The sequence below is a fragment of the Phascolarctos cinereus genome, unplaced genomic scaffold, assembly GCF_003287225.1.
Source record: "Phascolarctos cinereus isolate Bilbo 61053 unplaced genomic scaffold, phaCin_HiC Scaffold_4;HRSCAF=312, whole genome shotgun sequence".
NCBI classification, from domain to species: domain Eukaryota; kingdom Metazoa; phylum Chordata; class Mammalia; order Diprotodontia; family Phascolarctidae; genus Phascolarctos; species Phascolarctos cinereus.
Genome location: NW_027555847.1, coordinates 284485045 through 284505315, shown reverse-complemented (window position 1 = coordinate 284505315; position 20271 = coordinate 284485045). Strand labels below are relative to the sequence as shown.

Below are 20271 nucleotides of genomic sequence, written 5' to 3'. Positions count from 1 at the left end.
ACCAAGAATCAACTACCCAGCAAAACTGAGTATAATCCTTTAGGTGGGAAAATGGTCATTCAGTGAAATAGGGGACTTTCAAGCATTCTTAATGAAAAGACCAGAGCTGAATAGAAAATTTGACTTTGAAATACAAGACTGAAGAGAAGCATGACAATGTAAACAGGAAAGAGAAAGCATAAGGGACTTATTAAAGTTGAACTGTTTATATTCCCACATGGAAAGATGATATTTGTAATAATGAGACCTTTGTCAGTATTAGGGTAATTGGAGAGGGAAAAAATTGTGTAGATAGTTAGATAGATGGTTAGAGGGTACAGGGTGAGTTGAAGATGAAGGGATGATATCCAAAAAATAAAATTAAGGGGTAAGAGAGGATTATACTGGGAGAAGGAAAAAGGGAGAGGTAGAGTGGGGTAAATTATCTCATATAAAACAGACAAGAAAAAGCTTTCACAGTGTAGGGGAAGTGGGGGAAGGTGAGAGGGAATGAGTGAATCTTATTCTTATCGGATTTGGCTTAAGGAGAGAATACTGTACACACTCAATTGGGTATGGAAATGTGTCTTACCCTACAGGAAAATAGGGGGGAAGGGGATAAGAGAGCAAGGAGATGAAAGAAGGGAGGGCAGATTGGGGGAGGGGGGTAATCAGAAGCAAACGCTTCTGAAGAGGGACAGAGTTAAAAGAGAGAATAAAATAAATGAGGGGGGTGGGATAAGATGAAGGGAAATAGTTAGTTTTTCAAAACTTGACTACCATGGAAATGTTTTGCATGACTACACACAAATAACCTGTATGGAGTTGCTTGCCTTCTCAATGAGGGTGGGTAGGGAGAGAGGAAGGGAGAAAATTTGGAGCCCAAAGTTTTAAAAACAAGTATTAAAAATTGTTTTCACATGCAACTGGGAAATAAGATATACAGGCAATGGAGTGTAGAAATCTCTCCTGCCCTACAGGAAAATAAAAGAGGAAGGGGAGGTGTGATAGAAGGGAGGGCAGATTAAGGGGAAGGGTATTCAGAATGTATGCTGCCTTGGGGTGTGGGGAGGGGTGAGAAGGGGAGAAAATTTGGAACTCAAAATCTTGTGGAAGTGAATGTTGAAAACTAAAAATAAATTAATAAATGTTTAATATCAAAAAAGAAGAAAAAAACACATGATGAATGTGAGTTGCTATTAACAAGGTTAAAATTATTCAGAAATTTTGTTTCAAAGGCAATACTGGTTTATACTCAGGAATCAGTGAGCTGTGAGTAGCTTACGATTTGTACTACTTAGAAGTAAAATTATATTCTTCTAAAGTTTCTGTTGTTTTCAGAGGTATCTGCTTTTATTTTGGTAATCAAGTATTGAGATTACAAAGGCATGGATAACCACTGAGGTTATCCCATTGAAAAATTATCAGAAGGGGGGCAGTTAGGTGGTGCAGTGAATAGAGCACCGGCCCTGGATTCAGAAGGACCTGAGTTCAAATCCGACCTCAGACACATAACACTTACTAGCTGTGTGACCCTGGGCAAGTCACTTAACCCCACTGCCTAACCCCCCCAAAAAAATTATCAGAAGGGTATAGCAAGGGTTAACAAGATAATGAAAATTTTAGGTAGCTAATGGAATTATCAACTCAGCCAGTGATCTAACACTAAATCTAACACTATCTAGAACTCCCTAGAATTTTGGTGGTAAAAGACACAAGCACTTCTTTTCATATAAGAGAAAATAACTAAGCCCCCTCACAGTGTCCTGATGTTATCAGCACCATTATTTCGATTTTATTTAGCTTCAACCTTGTTTAGTTCTTCATCTAAACTTAAGGTCTACTAGACAATTTTTAAACATAGTGAAATTTTTCAGGTTTCACAGCTAGATTGTTTATTATATCAAAAGTAACTGAAAAAAATGACAGTGAAAAAAGTGCTAAAGAACTTTTATGCCTCTTTCTTGGTTTTCATTGTTAATGTCTTTTATGTCTCAATTTTACATATTTGCATCCTGGAAATAATTCTAGATCAGTGAGATTTACTGAAAGAACCTTTCTTTGGGTACACTAATTTAGCTTGTCTTGAAATTAGTCAATGTAATTTTTAAGAATTTTGTGAAGTTTGCAAAATGTTGAAGATAGAAAATGTTAAGAAAATGTTAAGATGTTGCAAAATATCTTGTTCACCATATATGGAGATTTTTGGAATGGTAGAGCTAGATGGGATCTAAAGATTATCTCCTCATTTTATATATGAGAAAATTGAGGCCAAAGGAAGCTAGTTAGTAACAGAACTGGAACTAGAACCCAAGTTTCCTGACCAGTTTAGTATTCTATCCATTCTGTTGTACTGTAGAGTATATTTATTCTGTCTGTTGTACAAGCCATTAGGTCTTTTAAATTACTTTTTTAGAAAAGGCTGTTAGCATGATGTTATGTATGCTATGCATATCTGAACCACCTAAGTTTAAAAGATACTTCAGTATAAAACATGTATGTAAAAAATTCATGAGAAGCCTCATGGTGTGGTCAAAATACCTGGGTTCAAGTGCTGCCTTTGTCAGGTACTGGCCATGTCAGCCTGGCAAATCACAACCTCTCAGTGGTCCCAAGCAACTAAGACTCTAAATTAATTGTATACCAATTGCCATTCCACATTGATAGAGAGTGTCTTCACTGAGAGGTAATGAAATCACAAATTTTAAAATTTCTAAGTGATTGACATCACTATTGATTCCTAAAAAGCAGTTAGGAATTTTTAAATATGACCGTATGTAGGGTTTACTGATGAAATTTTTTTAGCTCTTGAGAAGTTAATTAACTTTTTACACAAAAGTACACGTATAATCCAAATTTATATTTTTGACCTCCAAATATTGATATAGGATATGCAATTTCTCTATAAATTACTATTCCATAAAATGTAATCTTAAAACCCTTATGGCACAATTTTTAAAACTTTTATTAAAATTAAATTAACTTTGTTTTTATAAAGTTGCTTACCAAGTTGTCTATACTATCCTTCCCTTTCTCCCAAGAGTCTTGATGAAGTCTCCATCTCCAGCATTCCATCCACCTCAGAAATACAAAGATAGAGGTATTTTACATCCTAAACGAAGCTCTGATGATAGATCTGACCAATCTTCTGTGAAATCTACGGATAGTAATAGTTACCCTAGTCCTTGTGCTAGTCCTTCTCCTCCATCCTCAGGAAAGGTAGAGTATCTATTTCTGTAAACTTAAAATAAGTGAATATGACCAGATTTTTAAGCATGATTTTAATGTTGTACTTACAAGGTCATTATGAACATGCAATTAGGCAATTTGTATGTATTTTCTATTTTATCCATTCATAAACAGTTACTTTTGGGTCAACAAATTAGTGTCTTAGTTCTTGTGACATGGCTTATAATTACTTCAAAGGACAGTTTGAAAACCATATTTAATCTTTGAGCTGATTCATTTATTAATACTTAAAAAGTTGACTGAAGGAAATTGAGCAAACATAATTAAACACACTTATTAAGTGCCTGCCATGTGCAAGATTTTGTAGGGATGGGTTTGAAAGTGGAATTTTTTAAGGAGTTATTTATATGAGTAATTTCCAGTACTTTAGCCTCATATCTTTGATAATTTCTTGAGACACAAGAATGTATGTGTGTGTTATACATACATACATGTACATATAAATGTTTTTGCGTTGTAAATATTGAATTAAAGACTACCCACATTTTATCATTTCATATACATTTACATTTCTAAGAATTAAATAATAAAAAAATAATTTGTATTTTTATTTTTAAGAAATTGTATTTTAGGGGCAGCTGGGTGCTGGATAGAGCACCAGACCTGGTGTCAGGAGGACCTGAGTTCAAATCCAGCCTCAGACCAAACGCTTGTCACTTACTAGCTGTGTGACCCTGGTCAAGTCACTTAACCCCAATTGCCTTTTTAAAAAAAAATTATATTTTAATGAATGGCAAATAGATCCTTTAATCTTAATAGGTTCCTTTTTTCTATAATAGATCATTTGAAGGTACCAAAATATGTACTCTAGTTCTACTAACTATATTTTGTGGATAATTTTCATCACATTAGAATTATTTGACTTTTAAATACTTGTTAGTTTCTCCAAATGAATTTGGTTTTGTAATACTTTGAGGTTTTATTCTTTACAGGAGCCCATAAATGGGATTAGGGAGATTTGAGGTAATGGAATTTACCCAGAATTAAGTGGGATCAGAATAGGAGAATAGGAAATTAAACCGGTTTTAATACGAAAAAATTATATTAAGTATTAATTATTTTGGATAAATACATAATTTTATATTTAACATTTTGGAGGGAAATACTAATAGTATATTCTCATGGAAAAACTAGGATTCTGCAGAACACATTTTGAAAAGTGTTCTGTTAGATTATTTTGATTTGCCTTTTTATAGGATTTATATATATGAGTCTCTTTGGATTTTATGTTACATTTCAAGAACTTGGATACTCTTTTGCAGGGCTCAGAATCCCCTTCACCAAGACCAAATATGCCAGTTCGATACTTCATAATGAAGAGTAGCAATCTGAGAAATCTTGAGATTTCTCAACAGAAGGGAATATGGTCAACAACCCCTAGCAATGAACGGAAATTAAATAGAGCCTTTTGGGAGAGCAGGATGGTTTATTTGGTGTTTTCTGTTCAAGGATCTGGACATTTCCAGGTAAGTCATCCTGATACAATTAAATGTTTTGTTTTGTTTTGCTTTTTTTTTGTCTTTGCTTATGACTACAGATTATACCATAGGCATACCTCTACTCTTTGAAATACCCTTTATTCTTACCCTCCCAGCCCCCCCCAATTAATTTTAGCACTGCTTTACATTGACACCTCTGTCCTTTGCACTTATCTAAATTTCTTTTTAGAAAAAAGTGTCTAATTTCTTTTTATTCCAGTCAAATAGAATACTGCTCTATAGATATGAACACTTAACCACTGGGACTTTGTTTACTTTTTGTAAACATTATGTATGAGGAAGAAAAGAACCTAATAAAGTGAACTTTATGGTGTGTATATATAAATAGCCTGCCTTAAAAATAATAATTACAGTACTTCACATTTATTATGTTTTATACCCTATAAAATACTTATAACAACCTCTTTTTGGTAGTTATTGTAAGCATCATTCCCATTTTATAGATGGGGAAATTGAGGGTTAGATTTAGTGATTTGTGCAATTACATAGCTACAAAGTATGAAAACCAGAACCTAAACTTCTTATTCTAGTCCAATACTTACTCTGTTATAGTGTCTCCCATTATATTAATCTTCATTTCTGAGAAAATAAACAAGACTAATGATGATAATAATAATAATAGCTAACATTTATATAGGCTTTAAGGTTTGCAAAGTAAATGTTAATTTATTTGATCCTTACAACAAGATAGATGCTATTATTATCCTCATTTGATATATATGAGAAAACTGAAGCAGACAGAAGTTAAAAGGTTTTCATAGTTAAGTATCTGAGGCAAAATTTGAACCCAGATCTTCCAGATTCCAGGTCCAACATTATCCATTGTGCTACCTAGCTGCCACACTGATGGGGAGAGAATTTAGGATGAGGAAAAGAAAGTGGTGAAGATTCCAGTGAAATCCTCAAATGTGATAATCTAGTTAATTTTTTTTTTAAGTCCTATCCCTTTGGTGTATATCAAACTGTACAGCTACAGGACTTAATTGCTGTTTCAGCTAAAGAGCAGTGTGATGCTGTGAGCCTAATCTCTTGAAAATGCCAAGGTACTTTTCAAGACCAAACAGTACTTTAGTTTGTAGTCACATAGGAAGCATAAAGGACCCATAATTAGCAGTGTATTTTCAAATTTACTACACCACTTTAAAAGAATATATAGTTCTTTACTTTATCCCAACAGAGCTTCTTTCGTGATCATCCCCTCTCAGGACTGGGCTACATTTCTACTTTGTAATCAACTTGGCTTTTTTGGATTTTTTTTTCCCTTGGGCCTCTGGAGTTCCCTTTACCACCTTGACCCTGGGACTTCTGGCCATACTGTATTGACCTTACAGTCATCTCCTCTTATTTCTGAAAGAGGTTAGGAGGTCAAGGAGAATAACTGTATGTTTCTGGGAGCTCTCTGACTTGCTTATGTGTGTGTCTGTGACATGTTTAGTTTGCATAAAACACATTCACTAGTGGATTGTTAAAGCTGGTTCCATCCTTCAGTAAAGCTAGACCTCCTCAATTCTAAGCTAGTGGCCTGGGCTTAGTCTAGCAAGTAGCAGTTTTGCCTTGATGGTAATTGCATGAACAAATTCGTCATCAGCTCTTGAAAAGGTTATGTCCTTCATTAGATCACCCATTAAGTTCCTGTTTCCTGTGATGCAAAAAATTACTTCATGTATAGATGGAAATGGAATCTGTAGTTTCACTGGTATTGTGGAATTCCTTGGTAAGGAAATTCCTTTGCCATTGTAGAGAAGCATATTTTCTGCAACATAAATCTTATTGAGCTGCTTAGAATACGCAGAGATTAAATGGCTTCTCCAGGCTTATAGAGCCAGTATGTGTCAGAAGTGAAATTTAAAATCTGTCTTTCTTATTCCCTGAGCCCAGCTCTCTGTGTCACCATGCTGCCTCTTATAGAAAATAAACAGAAAGAAGTAATTATCTCTAAAGGAAGAGGACATTTATTCCTTAAAACATTGAAATTTATAAAGTAATGAAATTCTTATTTAAGTAGATTTTTAGAAATAAAGGGTAAGAGGTTCAGCAGTAAAAATTAATGTGGAATGAATATAGACAAAATTGCATTATTTGAATACTATCTGTTAACTTTGCTGTTATATGTGTGTGTGTGTGTGTGCGCGCGTGCGCGCACGTGTACACACACACACACACACACACACACACACACACCCCTTACATAGATAACAAAGGTTTTAAAAAAGCTTAGCAGCTTAGCACTAGTGCCTGGCACATGTAAGTACTTAATGTTTGTTAACATGTAAGACACACTGCCATACAGTGGATAGTATTCTGTCTGTTCCAAAGTCAAGAAGACCCAAGTTTCAGTCTCACTTCTGATATATTCATACTAGTTGCGTGACTGTGGACAAGACACTTAACCTCTCAGTACCTATGCAGCTCATTAAGGCTATAAGTTACAGAACAGGTGCTGATGTAATTTGACAAATCCATAGAACTGATCTTTTAAAAAAGTAGATATTTAAAGTTATTACCAGAAGACTGATAATGCTTGGTATCTGTTTAAAAAAAAAGTAGACATGTTAAATTAATATCTTAATACATTTTTGTAGATTTTTCTTGTACTTAGTTTTACATGCTAAAATTACATTTTAAAATATTATTAAAGCAGACATTTGGAAAATCTGAAGCATTTTTTTCTCTAAATTTCACTACAGGGATTTTCGAGGATGTCTTCAGAGATAGGACGGGAAAAGAGTCAGGACTGGGGTTCAGCAGGTCTAGGAGGAGTGTTCAAGGTGGAATGGATACGGAAAGAAAGTCTTCCTTTTCAGTTTGCACACCACTTACTCAATCCTTGGAATGATAATAAGAAAGTACAAATAAGTAGAGATGGACAGGTATGTTAAATATGTTGCTTTTTGGTATTATAGAAAAGCACTTTTCCCCGCTTCTGTTGTCCAGTATTTTGTTTTGAAAATTAATGATTAGAATATAAATCATGTTGCCCATTTACATATAGGAAATAGTTGATGGGGTCCTAAGAATTTTTGAGATGGTTATTATAAGCGTCATTATTCTGCAGATGGGAAAACTGAGAATTAGGTTAAATACCACTGACTTATGTTATTTTCACAAACCTCATTACTGCTAATCAGAAGTTTTTCAAATTTAACTTTCTTGTTTTGTTAAATTATAAAATCCTTCAATAGTCACTCCTTTTTTTTTGCCTTCCTGATTTCTTTGAATATGTATTGTCAAGGAGAGCCTCTAGAGACTAAGCATGAGCCTTTGACCAAATTCTTAAAGATAGGAATAGCTATTTATCTTTTGCATAATTTAATCAATAGTATAAAATACTGTTTTATGTTTTTAATTTTTTCTTTTTGTTGAAGTTCCAGAAAATGTTTTTTCCTCCAATTATAGGATAGTATTTTTTTCTAAGGAATCAAAAAATAAGATTTGAAATCTTATATATTTGTCTAATAATAACTTTTAAATCAATAAAATGGTTTCCTCTGGAAATGGGTATCTTCTAGATTTGTTTGCTTTTTAGAAAAAGGACTAATGAGGCCATCTTTTGCATGCAGTGTTCTCTATTTGGGATTAGATTTTAAAGGTTTACAAGGCTAAAACTATCTTCTGATTTAAATATTAAAGAGAGGAAAAAACAGTTTCTCTTTATGTAAAATCTGGAGCTGAAGGGAGTATCAGAGGCCATCTATGAACTAAGTAAACTCCTGGCAGCTCATAATATGAAATCTTACTTTTCACCAATATGAAGATATTCAGATCTTTACTCAGTAATATTATTTTAAAAATAATTTTTTTGTGAAAAGTCTTTTTTTTCCAGACACAAGTAAAAATGTCTTAAGTTAAATATTAAAGTTCTTAAAGACATACTTGTTATACAACCTAACATGACAAGACCAAACTTTGGCTTCACTGAACCTCCCTGTTATATTGTTTTTAGCTCTTAAGAAATCCTTTTTCCTTTTCAGTTAAAATGGTGGGTTTGTAAGGCCACTCTACAGCCTTAGTGCTGAAAGTTAGCCTCTTGAATCTTGAATTTTGAACAGAAACTATTATATAATACCTACCAGATTTTCCAAACACATATAGTACGTAGCTGATGTTTATATAGTGCTTTAAGGTTTACAAAGCCCTTTTCGTACTTTAAATGTATACAATGTCCTCACAACAACCCTGTGGAGTAGGTATTCTTATGGGTATCATCTCCAAACTCTTTACCCTAGCATTTGTGAAGGGGTGCCCTGAACGTGTTTTCTTGAGTTGCCCTATTTTCCAGAGATGAAGCTCACATGAATTAACATAACAGTGGTCTTTTGCACCTGAATGCTGTTATTAACCTCTCAGTGCCCTTCAAGCTGAGTCAGCTACAAGCCTGGCTTTGGCCAGCCTAACTTAGACTAATAAACCATTTGTGCAGCTGGCACTTTCCCTCTCCCCCACCCCCATAAGCAAAATTGTCCTACCTTCGTGGTTTGGCATTTCCCAGGATGGGCCCCAGCCATGCTTCACTTTTCTCATGACTCGACTCTAAGGCATTTCCCCCATTCCCCCTCCTCCTCCTGCAATTTCCTTTTCTCACTGTAATATATAAAAATACTCAAGACTCTGCGTATGTTGTGGGCTCCTTTGTACTTGATGTAGGGAGTTCCCACATACATGTGCCTTTTTCTTGTAATAAATCAAGTCACTACTCATGTCTTGTGGAGTCAACCCGTTGGAGACTGTTATACATAATCTGGTCACCCAGCCTCTCTAGCTTTGTCTTATACTATTCTCTTTCCTTGTACGCATTGGTCTAGGCAAACTGAATTATTTGTCATTCTAAACCACATACCCTTTGCTTTCCACCTCAATACCTTTTACTCTTTCTGTTGTCTATGCCAGGAATTCCATCCCCTCCTTCTCTCCCTGGATCTTTGTTGAAATTCTACCTATCCTTTAAAATCCTATTTAAGTTCCCCACTTTTTTCTGAAGCCATCTCATCTTTTCCCCCTGGACCTCCTTTCATATATTTTACATATTTTGTATTGTATTTATTTACATTTGGTTAAATCTCTCCTTCCAGTTGGAGATTATAAACTTCCTAAGACTTTAAGAAACTATGAGTCATTTAAACATTTGTGTTCTTCCAGCACCTAGTACAGTGTTCTTTACATAGTAGAAATTTAAATATTTGAAATTGGAAGTTTCTTAATTTTTATAAGTCCTTCATTTATTTTGACAACTACTCCATGAGAGAAATGTTACTTTCTTTTATATTTACTTTTTCTTATTTTTCACATAGGAGTTGGAGCCCCAGGTTGGAGAACAACTTTTACTGTTATGGGAACGTATTCCTTTAGGAGAGAAAAATGCAACTGATTGACATTTAGCTTGTGGTAGCATACCTTGAGGTATTGTTGAAGTTTTCTAAATACTGACTATTTTGTGTTGATAAAGGACTTAAGCTAAATATTTTAAGCCACTTTAAAAAGATCTTTAGATGCAATGTCATGTCTGTTTAGGACCACCGAATGCACAGACTTGCAGAAACTGAAGGAGGAGTTATGACTTATGACTGGGCCCTTGTAATTCATACTTTTGCTCTAGAATCACCATCTTACAGAATAAAATAGGATAATTTTAACGTTTGAAGATCATAGTGAATGATAATACAGTGTATGTTGGCAGTTTTTTTAATTGAATAAAACTGGAATAAATTTGTTTCTTCATTTGACATTGAGTGGCACTTCTTTTTATACGTTTCCACATTTTTTAAAAAAATTGAAATTAAAGCATTGTCTTTTTAAATATAACAAGTTATTTTCTTTCTCAAAAGCCCTTAATTGGATCCATAAATGTGGGTAAAGCTTTCAGGATTTATATCATCCTGTTGAGAACATAAATTTTCAAAATGTCACTGTTACAGAACTCATATTGGGAAGGGCTAGTTATTTAACCGTAGTTAATATAAGACACATAGAGAGAGGGGGAAAAAATGTCCTTTTTAATGATTATATAACTTACCATTTAGATTAAAATTTGAGTAAAAGGAGTTTTTCTTGATTATAGACTGGACTCAGTTTTATGGCTAGTCCTATTTAACTTAGTGTTGTTTTTCTTCCTTTGTTTTACTGAAACCTTCAGTGATTCTTACCACACATGGACATAGTTAATTATGACATCTGTGTTTTGGCTAGAATGATTTGATCCAGGTTAGCCATTCTTATTAAGGCCAAAGCAAAGGGCATAGCAAAAAATTACCTAGCAGTGAGCAATATTAAAGCAAAGAGAGATGCTAAATGTCTTTCACATTAAAATATCCTTAGCAGAATTTTGAAATTTCTTTTCCCTTTTTTTTTCCACTTTTCTCAGTAAATCATGGGGAAATAGTTTATCTTCCGTATGTATTTTAAATCATTGCCCCATTTTTTGGCACTTTGAAATTTAAGCCTTTGTTGATGTTGACACAGCATTTTTCTACCATCTTGATTATATGAATGGTTTGGAATGTCAAATGGTGATTTTTCTAAGTATTCTTGACATTTGTTACTGTTTTTGATTGAAGCACTTAAATTTTTTCTCCCTGGCACCACTGTCATATTTGCTATTACAGATTTCATATTTAAAACTGTGTTTCCATAGAGACTTTATGAAGGTTGTGGTTGATGATTAAGAAGTTAAGAGAAAATAGCAGAGATTATAGTTACTGTAAATGAAGTGGGCTTGAGTAACAACTTCTAGAGAAGGCATTCTTCTTATTCATTTAAGAGTAGTTTAGAAATATCCTTTTTTTTTTAAAGCTCCTAACCTCTTAGAAATGAAAAAATCATGGGTCAGCAAAAGACCTTAAGAATTCTTTCATTTATTTCTGAAAGAACATTATGTGTTCATGTATGAACATTTGCATGTGTTCAACATATGAGTTCAGTAATTGATATTTCCATTTATACCTAGAAGTTTTACTTTTTACATTACATTTGAATTATATTCCACAGTATTCACAGTTTTATTATATTGTTATAGCAACTTGTTACAACTTGGTGATAATATAGACATTTTATTTAGATTCCTGTTTAGCATTTTACAGTGTTTTCAGTTTGGAAGAAAGGTTTGTTTTTTCCTTCTTAAATAAAACTTGTTTCAATTTTGTTCTGTACTTCAAATTTTAGTCTTATAGAATTCATGAGTTGTTGTTATGTTTATCAAATGAGTGTGATGGTAGTGGGAGAAATAAAATTTAAATATATTTTGTGACATCCTAATAATAATTTTCCTATACATGAAATGCCTCATAATATTCATAATATATATAATATATGTTAAGATACTTTGAGAATTATTGAGGAATATTCCTTAAATATTGTCAAGTTTTCAACACCTGAAATAAGTTAGATATGATATATAGATTAAACTGTGAAAGGAGTTCTTCGTGAAAACTTAATATTAAAAGGAAAGGAATGGTAAGTAAATGTTATTGAACACATTTACCATAATGAAATTAAGTACAATACAGAAATTAAGTTCAAACCGGTATGTAGGTTCAGTACTAGGAAATTGCTTCTATATTGTGTAGGGCACCTTAAGCTTTAATAATTGTAAGACTTTCAACTGTTTATATCAAATTTTTCTCTGAGCATACAGCAGAAAATAATTGAAGGCATTTTTAGCTTCTCAGTGGTATACAGCTTTATTCCTGTCCACATGGACATTCCACTTTCTTAAGGTAGGTGATATATCAGTTCTTTTAAACTGCTAGATTATTATTTAATGGTTTTCTACTCATTCACATTTAGTAGTATTCTAGGGACCATAAAATATTGGTGAATTCCAAAAAGGTCCAATTTAGTTACTCCTTACTGATGTAATAGTAATTGATAGTAAATAAACAGAAAACATGTTCTCTAAAAGCCCATCTATGTACTCACATTTTTCCCTATGAGCAAAAGAGCATGGTATTTACACTTAGCCTTTATTTGCATATCATTTTCTTTTGTATTAGAAAGAATTTGGTCTTCTGGGAGGAGTTAGAAACAATCTATCAATCAAACATTTATTAAGTGCTTACTCTCTGCCAGGCAAAGTGCTAGAGATACAAAAAGAGACAAAAAACAAAACAAAAACAAAAATCCCTTGCCCTCAAGAAGCTCACAATCTAATGAGAACAATTGATTGCCATTTGTTAAATAAAAATTGGGGTACTTACTTTGTGAAAGGAATTGCTCCAGGTGCTGTGTGGAATAAGAGATACAATCTAGGCCTCAAGAAACATATAATCTGGTAAAGGAGATAAGACAGCAAAAATAACCACAGTACAAGGCATTGGGTGATACTTAATGATACAAAGTTTAAAGGAGGGAAGATTACTTCTGGTTGGGTGATGAGACAAAAGCATTTGAGCATTTGAGACATTTGATCTGGCCCTTGAAGTATGGGTAGAGTTGTAATAGAAATGCTATTTGCACAGGCCTGCCTGATTATTTTAATTTTTTGATTCATTTTTTTAGCATGTTAATACTTGATGTGGTGAATACGTTTTCCTTACTATATTGAAATCTTGAAACTAAGTGAATTTATTTGTGAAGAAAAGCTGTTTAAACTCACAAGTCTTGTCTATATTTTTACATTTTTAGTTATTTAAAATTTTATGGTTTTTCCTTCAACATAACAAGCAATTTATATTAAGCATTTAAAATAAAAACTAACATTTATATAGTGACATAGTTTTCAAAGGAGGTACTTGTAATATCTACCTCAACAACTTTGTCAGTTGTAGGTAAAACAGTATCTTACTGATGAAGAAACATGTTTCAGTGAGTTTAAGGAACTTCCCCATGGTGACCCAACTGTAACATAAACACTAATGGAATTTGACCCAAGGCTTTCTCAATCCAAGTCATCATAACATCATAACACACTACCTCCCACACTAAAATCAAGTTCATTTTTGCCTTGAAAGTTGATAGCAAGTTGAGCTGTCTCTTGAAACACGACTTTCCCCTACAAAATTTAGCTGATATTTTTGGTAATATATAGTTGAAAACCAGCTGATGATTACTAAAAGCAAACTTTGGTAAACTTTTTGAGTTTCTCAAATCTCATTATTAGTTGGCAAAGGAAATTGTAGTGCAGCAGAATTCAGATGAAGAGAGGCAACACCACACAGGAGTAGCTCTGAAAACTAACACTACTTGGGAAGGGAAAAGAGAACAGATGCGAATGGGGAGCAACTTAGTGTGTAGCTCCCATTGCCAGTAGTCCTACAGCAGCACACAGTGGGGTGGTTCTAAATATATAACTGTGCAAAGGTATTTGCACTCCAATCAAATGGCCCAGAGCCCCTCACTGGGACTCAGATATATAGAAAGTTTTAACAAAGAACCAGTGTGCCACTTAGGAAGTTTTAACAAAGAACTAGTGTGGCACTAAGAGTGCCCCATAATCCTTAGTCAATATGTACTTGTTAAGTACCTGCTATATTATAGACCAAACTACTGCTGAAACTACAAAGAAAGGTAAAGGACAGTCACATTCCTTGAGGAGCTTACAGTCTAATGGGGAAGATGTATGCAAACAGCTATGCACAATCAAGCCATATTCAAGATAGTAGGATAGTCAATATCTGTGAAATGAGAGTATTTTCTAAATTGCTTAATAATGAGTGAGGAATGAGGCAGAGATCAGGCGATTTAACTCTGTACAAGGAAAGGAAAAAGCTGGGGCTTGGGGGTAATAGATCTGTTCTGTAGTCACTGGTTTACAGAGATTCCATGATCTCATTTGTAATTTTTAAAATGTTACTGAATTTATAAGATTTGTTACAAATTTAATTTTACGGTGCATTTTGGATCAGTGATGTTTATGCCTTAGAGCACAAAAGACTTACTTACAAATACTGCATTGGGACTTGAGTAACCTATTTTCCAAAACATTTTTTTCCAGTCATTAGGGGTAATATCCATTATAATTTTGACTGGTTTAACTCTTCTGTGTTTTTATTTTGTTCCCTAAATATGCCCCTATTGGTGAACTATATATTAGTTTTTCAAAGAAAATTTTTTTATTTAAACTTCCAACAAAAGTATACATATAGAGCCGGTAAATAGAAATTGCAGCTGTTATTCATGGTTAACAAAGTATATTTTTTCACTCAGAAATGTAATTCTTTTACATGACTGAACATTTTTTTTTAAAGTTCATGAATAGTAGGGATCTACTAGGATTAAATAAAATTGAAATTTCAAGACTTTCATATAACCATGTACATTTGCTTACCAAGTAGTCTCTCAGAGAAGTAGTATAGGATATTTTAAAGTATTATAGGTTCCTTTTTCTTCCTCTTTAAATAAAGTATCAATATTGTGCGGTCTCTTAACTCTCTAGAAATAAAATTAGTATCTCAAGTAGAAGTTAAATTTCTTAAGATTTTCAAAGTGTTTTATAGTATTAAATCTTCTAAATAATCTTCGAGCAGCGTAATGGTATGCTGGCTAGGTGGTTCCCCTTGGAGTTAGGAAGATCAGTACTTAGGTCCCACCTCTGACACAGATTGGCTGGGTGACCCTAGATGAGTCACTTAACCTCTTACTACCCCTGGCAACTCTATAAATTGTGGAGTAGTTACCCTTTGGCATTGGTAGAGGAAATTTATTTGTCAGCAGTTCTGTACACCATTGAAAGCACAGAGCCATAACAAATAATAATAGCTAATATTTATTTGGTGCTTTAAAGACTTTATCTCATTTGATCCTCACAACAACCCTGTAAGGTAAGTGCTATTATTATCATCCTTATTTTACAGGTGTGGTAACTAACAAGTGGTTAATTCACTTGTTCAGGGTCACACGACTAGTAACAAAGGCAGGATTTAAAGCCAGGTAATAGTCCAGAACCCTAAGGACACTAATCACCAAGAATCAAACAAATTGGGTTTGGTGTTTGATTCACATAGAGTAAATGAAGATTGAGCCTCTTGTTCCCAAGATATGGATTATGATTTTTTCAGAACTCTATATTCATACTTACATTCCATGTTTATACTTATAGTTTGAAGATTGATTAAGATGGAAAGAAACAAAACATTCCAGTTATGTTCAAGCTTTCTCTCTGGTATAGTAGTCAGGGAGGAGGTTGTTTGGGTTAAGTTTTGATTAATGGAATTTTTATTTATATATAAATACATATATAACATGTATACAATATATAATATACACACACACATACACACATATAGATACATGTGTGTATATATATCACATTTTCTAAAATAACATTAACATTAAAAGTAAAATGGGCATAATCTCTGTGTATATGTGATTGACAATCTTGCAATTGCTCAGGGTTATCAGTATGAGTGTAATAGTATGGGAGTATTATACTGATGAAGCCAGAAGTATTAGTAAGTAGTGGTGTTTCTGTAATTGTTGGAGGAGTCAATCTTTATTGTCAAGTCTGTATGCATTTATTAAGCACCTGCTAAGTGTCAGGCACTGTGCTAAACACTAGGAATAAAAAAAGGCATATGACAACCCCTGCTGTCAAGAAACTGTGCACAGTCTAATGGGAGAGACAACATACAAACAACTATGTACAAGTAAGATATATGCAGAATGAATTGTAGATAATTAAGAAGGGGAAGGAGCTATCATTAAGGGGATCAAGAAAAGCTTTTTATAGAAGGTGAAATTTTTAGCTGAGGCTTGAGAGAATCCAGGAGGCAGACAGGAGGGAGAGAATTCCAGCCAATAAGGAGCCATTGAGTCAGGAGATGGTGGGTCTTGTTTGAAAAAAAGCAAAGAAACCAATGTCGCTAAATCACAGAAATTATGGAGAGTAATAAAGTATATGAAGAATGAAGCCAGGGGCAGGGGTAGGAGTGTGTCCCTGCACTAAAGAAAAATTACTAGCCAGATGGAGGATAGAATGGAGTGGAGTTGGAATAGTCCAGGTATGATACAACATAGGTCTGAGCTAGAGTGGTGGCAGTGTTAGAGAAAAGGGACTTTATATGGGAATGTTAAAGGTAAAATTGACAGGACTTGGCAACAAATTGGATACGTGAGAGAGGGCTAAGAGAAAGGAGTTGAGGATGACACAGATTGTAGGCTGGGTGCCTAGGAGGATGGTAGTATCCTCTATACTAATAGGAAAAGTTAGGTAAAGGTGAAGCCTTGGAGGCAGGGAAAATGGGAAGATAATGAGTTCAGTTTTGAACATGTTGAATTTAAGATTACTACAGGACATCTAGTTTGAAATGTATAAAAGCAGTTGGAGATGTGAGACCAGAAATCAGAGAAGAGAGAGATTAGGGTTAGATAAGCAGATCTGAGAATCATCAGCATAGAAGTGACAGTTGAAGGCGCTGATGAGATCACCAAGTGAAATAGTGTGGAGGAAGAGGAGAAGAGGGCCCAGGACCCACCCTTGGGTGATACCCAGGCTTGATGAACATGACCTGAGTGAAGTCCAGCAAAGGATGCTGAAAAGGAACAATCCAGCAGGTAGAAAGAGAACCAGGATAGAGCAGTATCACAAAAACCTAGGGGGAAAAAGTATCAAAGAGAAGAGGGTGATTGATAGTGTCAAAAGCTACAGAGAGTTCATGAGGCATGAGGATTGAGAAAAGGCTGTTAGATCTAGCAATTAAGAAATTGTTAGTAACTTTGGAGAGAACAGTTTCAGTTGAATGAAGGGGGGGCAGACTATGGAGTTAAGAAAAGACTCAAGAGGAAAGGAAATGGAGGCATCAATCGTAGCGAGCCATCTCAAGGAGAGAAAAAAAGATGGGACAATAGTGGGGAATAGACATACCAAGTGAGTGTTTTTTGAGGATAGAAGAGACACATGAGCACGTTACTAGGCAGTAGAGAAGCAGCCAGTGGACAGGGAAATACTGAAGATAAGTGAGAGAGTGGGAATGATAAAGTGGACAATCTTAGGGAGAAGACAAGATGAAATGGGATCACTTATGAATATTGATGGGTCTACCCTAACAAGGAGAAAAGCTGCCTCAACACATGAGATAAAAATAAAGGAAGAAATAGTAACAGAAAACATCTGAGTGACATGACGGAAAGAGAAGAAAAGTGGGAACTCTTGGCGAATGGCCTTTTTTCTATAAAATAAGATTCAAGATTGTTGTCTGAGAGGGTAGGAGAAGAGTACCAATGGGAAGCTTAAGGAGGAATTAAAAGATTTGGAAGTGGTGAATTTGGAATTGTGGTGAATAGGATACTGAACTAATCAGGGAGGTATAAAAGGATTGCCTTACAACAGTAAGGTCCAGTAGAGATGATGTTCCATAAATTTGTAGTGGATCTAGTCAGCATGCTTTTATGATTTTCTCCAGTTTCATTCAGCAGCAGGAGTAGGAGCGAAGGTCATGGATGGTAGGAGTAATCCAAGACCGAGGCTTGGCAGGGCAAGGTTGGCAGTAGGATAAGTTGTAGTTAGAGCAATAGAGTTGCTAGCTTCTAGAGATTCAACAAAAGGCAAAACAAACAAACAAAAAAAGAAAAAAACCCAGTCTCAGTTCTCAAGTAGCTTATGGACTAATGCGGGGAGACAACATGCAAACAAAATATATACAGGATAAATTTGAAATAATAAACAGATTATCCAGTGGTCTTACAATAGAGTGTCAGATGGTGAATGGCCTTTTTTCTATAAGTTACAGAGTTATAGAGTTGAACTGGTTCACCAAGGGATAAAGGTGGGGAAGGGAGGATGGTTAAGTTAGGCCCAGGTTTGATGGCCTAGGGAACAACTGAGGGGTTAAGAGTTTAGGGGTTGCAGTGAGGATAAAGAATAATATTCAAGGTTGTGAAGTGGAGGGAGAGATGGAATGAGAACAGATTGCAGTTAGATGTGGGAAGTTCAGAGTCCTGTGAACATGGAAGTGGAACATTTGTGGGTGATGGCAAGATGAAGGGTGTGGCTATCTGTGTGTGGCCAAGTTGGAGGGAGAATAGATCATGGGAAATGAGTAAACTGAGGAACTGGGAAGTTAGAGTATTTAAGTATTAAGAGACTAAAATTAATGCACAGCTCTTAATTCCTTGCACATTCTCTTTAAAGTATCATTTGTCATGGTAGATTTCCCTATTGGTGCCAAATTGTGCAACACAGTCCTGTTCTAGTGGTTGTACTGACAAAGAAGAATTTTTGGTAATGGGAGAAGACTAATGTTTCTTCTATTTATTTATTGCTGTGGATAAAGGTTAGTTCCTTGCTATGTAAAATCTTACAGTGTTAGATTAGATATTGTAGAATTAAATAGCAATAAATTAAATTTTTGCATCTGCCTATAAATATATTCCAGTCTACACTACAAATTCAAGTCATTGCAGTTTACATATTCATTTTCTCAAAAAATATTTTCACTCAACATTGGCATCTAGTTAGTTATTAGGTCCTCTGTTTTCATAGACACATTCCTGTATGTGGTCTACACCACCCACATGCACTTTCTATTCCCTTCAGCAAGCTAATTTGTGCTCTGGTCGTCATAGGCTGGTTATCGGTATCCTCTCCTGGCTCCTGCCGATCAAATGGGTTTTTCCATGGTGCTCTTCATCCTTAACTTCTCTGTGACACAGTCAACTTCTTGAAATTTTCTCCTTATTAATGAGAGGTGGTACTTTTTATTGTTTGATTCTCTTACCTTTGTCCTTTTTTCTTTCCCATTTGCTGGCTCTTCTCTTTCTGATTTCTAAATCTGAGTTTCCCCAAGGGTTCATTCCTTGACCATGCATTGTTCTCTTTCCATAGTGACTTTCTGGGTGAACTTCTTATTCAGCTCAGACCTATCTTTTTCATTCTAGTCCTCTTTCCAGCTGCCTGCAAATGTGAGCTGTAGATTTGAAATTTATCACCTCAAACTCAATATGGCTCATTATCTTTTCTTTCCAGGTTCTCCCAACTACCATTTTCTCAGGCAAGAAATGTTGGAGTCATCTTTGACTCTTCTATCAAATTCATCAATCAGCACTGACTCTGAACATCAAGCATTTATTAAATGCTTCCTCTTTGACTCCCCCTATAATCAATCTGCTACCAAATACTATTGTCTTTCTTCAGAATATCTCTTGGATTTGCCCCTTTCTCCCCATTCCAACTGTTGCTTTCCTAGTCTAGACACTCATTAGCTTACATTTGAATTACTATAAAAGTCTTTTAACTGATGCCTTTGTTTATCCTTTTTAAGCCATCTGACACTCTATTGTAAGACCATTCGATAATCTGTTTATTATTTCCAGTTTATCCCGTATATATTTTGTTTGCATGTTGTCTCCTCCCATTAGACCATAAGCTACTTGAGAACTGAGATGGGTTTTTTTTGTTTTGCCTTTTGTTGAATCTCTAGATGCTAGCATTGTGCTTAGCACAAAATAGGTGCTTAATAAATGCTTGTTGACTGACAATTTTTGTAAAAATACAGCTTTTAGGTGGACTGTATTGCACTGAATTTAGAGTATGTGGGTTCAAATTCTAACTTTGCTAATTATTATTTGCCAATTAATATATGGCTGTAGAGAAGCCCAATGGACTTCTGTAGGATCA

General features: G+C 34.7%; 1 protein-coding gene across 1 annotated transcript in view; it reads left to right on the top strand.

Annotated features, from left to right (window-relative positions):
- The window catches only part of YTHDC2 (YTH N6-methyladenosine RNA binding protein C2), an 83227-nt gene extending 72780 nt beyond the window's left edge, over positions 1-10447 (top strand). The window contains exons 26-29 of the mRNA XM_021009446.2: positions 3021-3198; positions 4491-4694; positions 7415-7597; positions 10016-10447. Of these exons, the coding sequence (XP_020865105.1) occupies positions 3021-3198; positions 4491-4694; positions 7415-7597; positions 10016-10096 (646 nt within the window). The 3' untranslated portion in view covers positions 10097-10447. The remainder of the gene's footprint in view (positions 1-3020; positions 3199-4490; positions 4695-7414; positions 7598-10015) is intronic.
- Positions 10448-20271: the final 9824 nt, after the last annotated feature.